This window comes from Ceratina calcarata, unplaced genomic scaffold, assembly GCF_001652005.2.
Source record: "Ceratina calcarata isolate Rehan_Ccalc_2016 unplaced genomic scaffold, ASM165200v1 scaffold1516, whole genome shotgun sequence".
NCBI classification, from domain to species: Eukaryota; Metazoa; Arthropoda; class Insecta; order Hymenoptera; family Apidae; genus Ceratina; species Ceratina calcarata.
In genome coordinates, this window is record NW_017136376.1 from 3,400 (window position 1) to 5,665 (window position 2,266).

Genomic DNA, 2,266 nt, shown 5'->3' on the forward strand with positions numbered 1-2,266 from the left:
TCAAATTTTCATTAATATATAAAAAACTTTTTCGAATGCTACGACAATGACAAAAAAGATCCCAATAGGCGGCCAAAGAAATTACCGAAAAAGGGCCAAAAATATGATCCTACTAAAATGGACAGAAATAGAACCAAAAATATGGCCTTAAAATGGCTAAAAATATGATTCCACTAAAATGTACGAAAATATGATCCCATTAAAATGGACAATATTTTGGGCCTACTAAAACAGGCAAATGCAGGGTGTTCCAGAAAAAGTATTAGAGCCGAAAAGGGTGATTCTTGAGGTGTTTCTGAACAACAATTTCCTTTGGTAAAATGCAAAGTGAGCCATGGTTTTCGAATTATTAACGAAAAACACTGACCAATGAGAACACGCGTAGGGCCCGCGCCTAGCCACGGGTAGGTTGACTCGAATCGTGACGCTCGGCCGTGACTTAACGCGGTTCCTACACGTGCTCTAATTGGTAAGTGTTTTTCATTAATAATTTGAAAATCATGACTCACTTTGTATTTTACCAAAGGAAATTGTTGTTCAGAAACACTTACAAAATCACCTCTCGTCGATTCTAACGCTTTTTCTGGGACACCCCGTATAATGGCGCCACTAAAATGGGCAAAAATAATGGCTCCTATAAAATGGACAAAATTTGTGGGAAAAAAAAATGGCTAAGATAATTTATTTTCTTTTAATAAAAGTATATACATATTTCTATCATTACATAATAAATGATTAATAATATCACTTTTACGTTTCTCTAACTTTAAATAATTTCTTCAAAAATGTTCGCGTTATTTTGTGCACTGAGCTTCACAAATATATATATATATATATATATATATATATACACATGACGTACCTGTGCTGGTTAACAAACCATTGCCAAGCCACGGTCGCAGATACTGGTACTCCAAACTTTTGTCAATATGCACGCTGCTGCTTAGTAGTGGTTGGATCGCCTCGGATTTGTAGAGGAATATGAAGGGCCTCATGCCTACCCAGACTAAGTACATCCCTTCAAATTCCCTACCCCATTTTGTCATCTTCTTAAACGCCTCTGGAATGATAATTAACAATTTTTTAATTCAGGTGTATAGTGCTGTCCATTGAAATACAAGGTGTCCCAGAACTAGTATTAGTCCTTAAAATGGGGAGGAGCCATGATGATTTTAAACAACTTTTTTCTTTTCAAGAAAGTTGTCCGAGGCTTGGTAGTCGAGTTATTAACAAAAACCCTCGACCAATCAGAGCACGAGTATACAAGGCGGGCAGGAGCGCGATAACCGCCTCGTGCGTTGCTTCGCCCGTATGCCGCACTCGTGACGAGTGTTACGTACGCCTCCTCGACGCTTCCAGAACATTCGGATCTGGTCACGTACGCATCTTTTGCGCGGATGAATCAGAGCCGAGGTGAGCCGAAGTTTCTATGAAATGCCATTATATGGTCACGCACCACTTCAGGGTGACGCATCCCTTAATTCCACGGGAGGACCATGTTCGAAGCGAGCATAGAAACTTCTAGAAAATGCCCTTATATGGTCGTCTCCCACTCCAGGCGACGAGCTCATTTTGGTATAAAAAGGGGTTAAAACCATAGCCCTTTGGATTAGTCTAGTTCAGAATTCTCGTGCAGCCGAAGGCTCTGTTTCTCCGCGACGTGAGTTCTGTCAGTGAGTTAGTAATAACTTTAGCTTTTCCCCGCGACTCCACTGCGTAAATTGAAGAAGGAGTTCTCTTACTGTTAAGAGTTGTCCAGTACTTGTATTTATTAGAGAATATAGACTAAATTTCATACCGAAGAGTTCGTTTAAAGTCTCATTTCTGTTACTTCCAATTAGCTTGATATCAGGAGTATCCTACGAACCGATACGTCTCAGCCGCTCGAGACGTATCAACGCTGATAACCTTGTTCCTATTTCCTAAGAGGCAAAGGGGACAGAACCAGCCTGGTCGTCCACGTCCCGCAGCTACTAGAAATAACACGAACTATTAGATCCGGGTCGCCTGCGCGTCTTTTCCAAATCATATAAATTACCCTGGTGGCCTGAGCAACCCACTCGGTCACCGCCTGGGTCCTATCAGCGCGGTTACCTCGTAACAAGAGCACAGAATTAAAGAAATATTGCATGCAAAAACGAACTAACAAATTGGTTAAATGTCAGAGGAAAGAAAGCGATTAATCGTTACTTACGTTCACTGAACAAATGTAACATGCTCAATGAAATAACAAACAACTTTACAAATTACAGGATAGGTAAAATTA

General features: G+C 40.4%; 1 protein-coding gene across 1 annotated transcript in view; it reads right to left on the reverse strand.

Moving 5' to 3' along the window:
- Positions 1–1,060, reverse strand: part of LOC108632224 (cytochrome P450 4C1-like) — a 2,909-nt gene extending 1,849 nt beyond the window's left edge. The window contains exon 1 of the mRNA XM_026819504.1: positions 863–1,060. Within this exon, the coding sequence (XP_026675305.1) occupies positions 863–1,046 (184 nt within the window). The 5' untranslated portion in view covers positions 1,047–1,060. The remainder of the gene's footprint in view (positions 1–862) is intronic.
- Between the last annotated feature and the right edge of the window lie 1,206 nt (positions 1,061–2,266).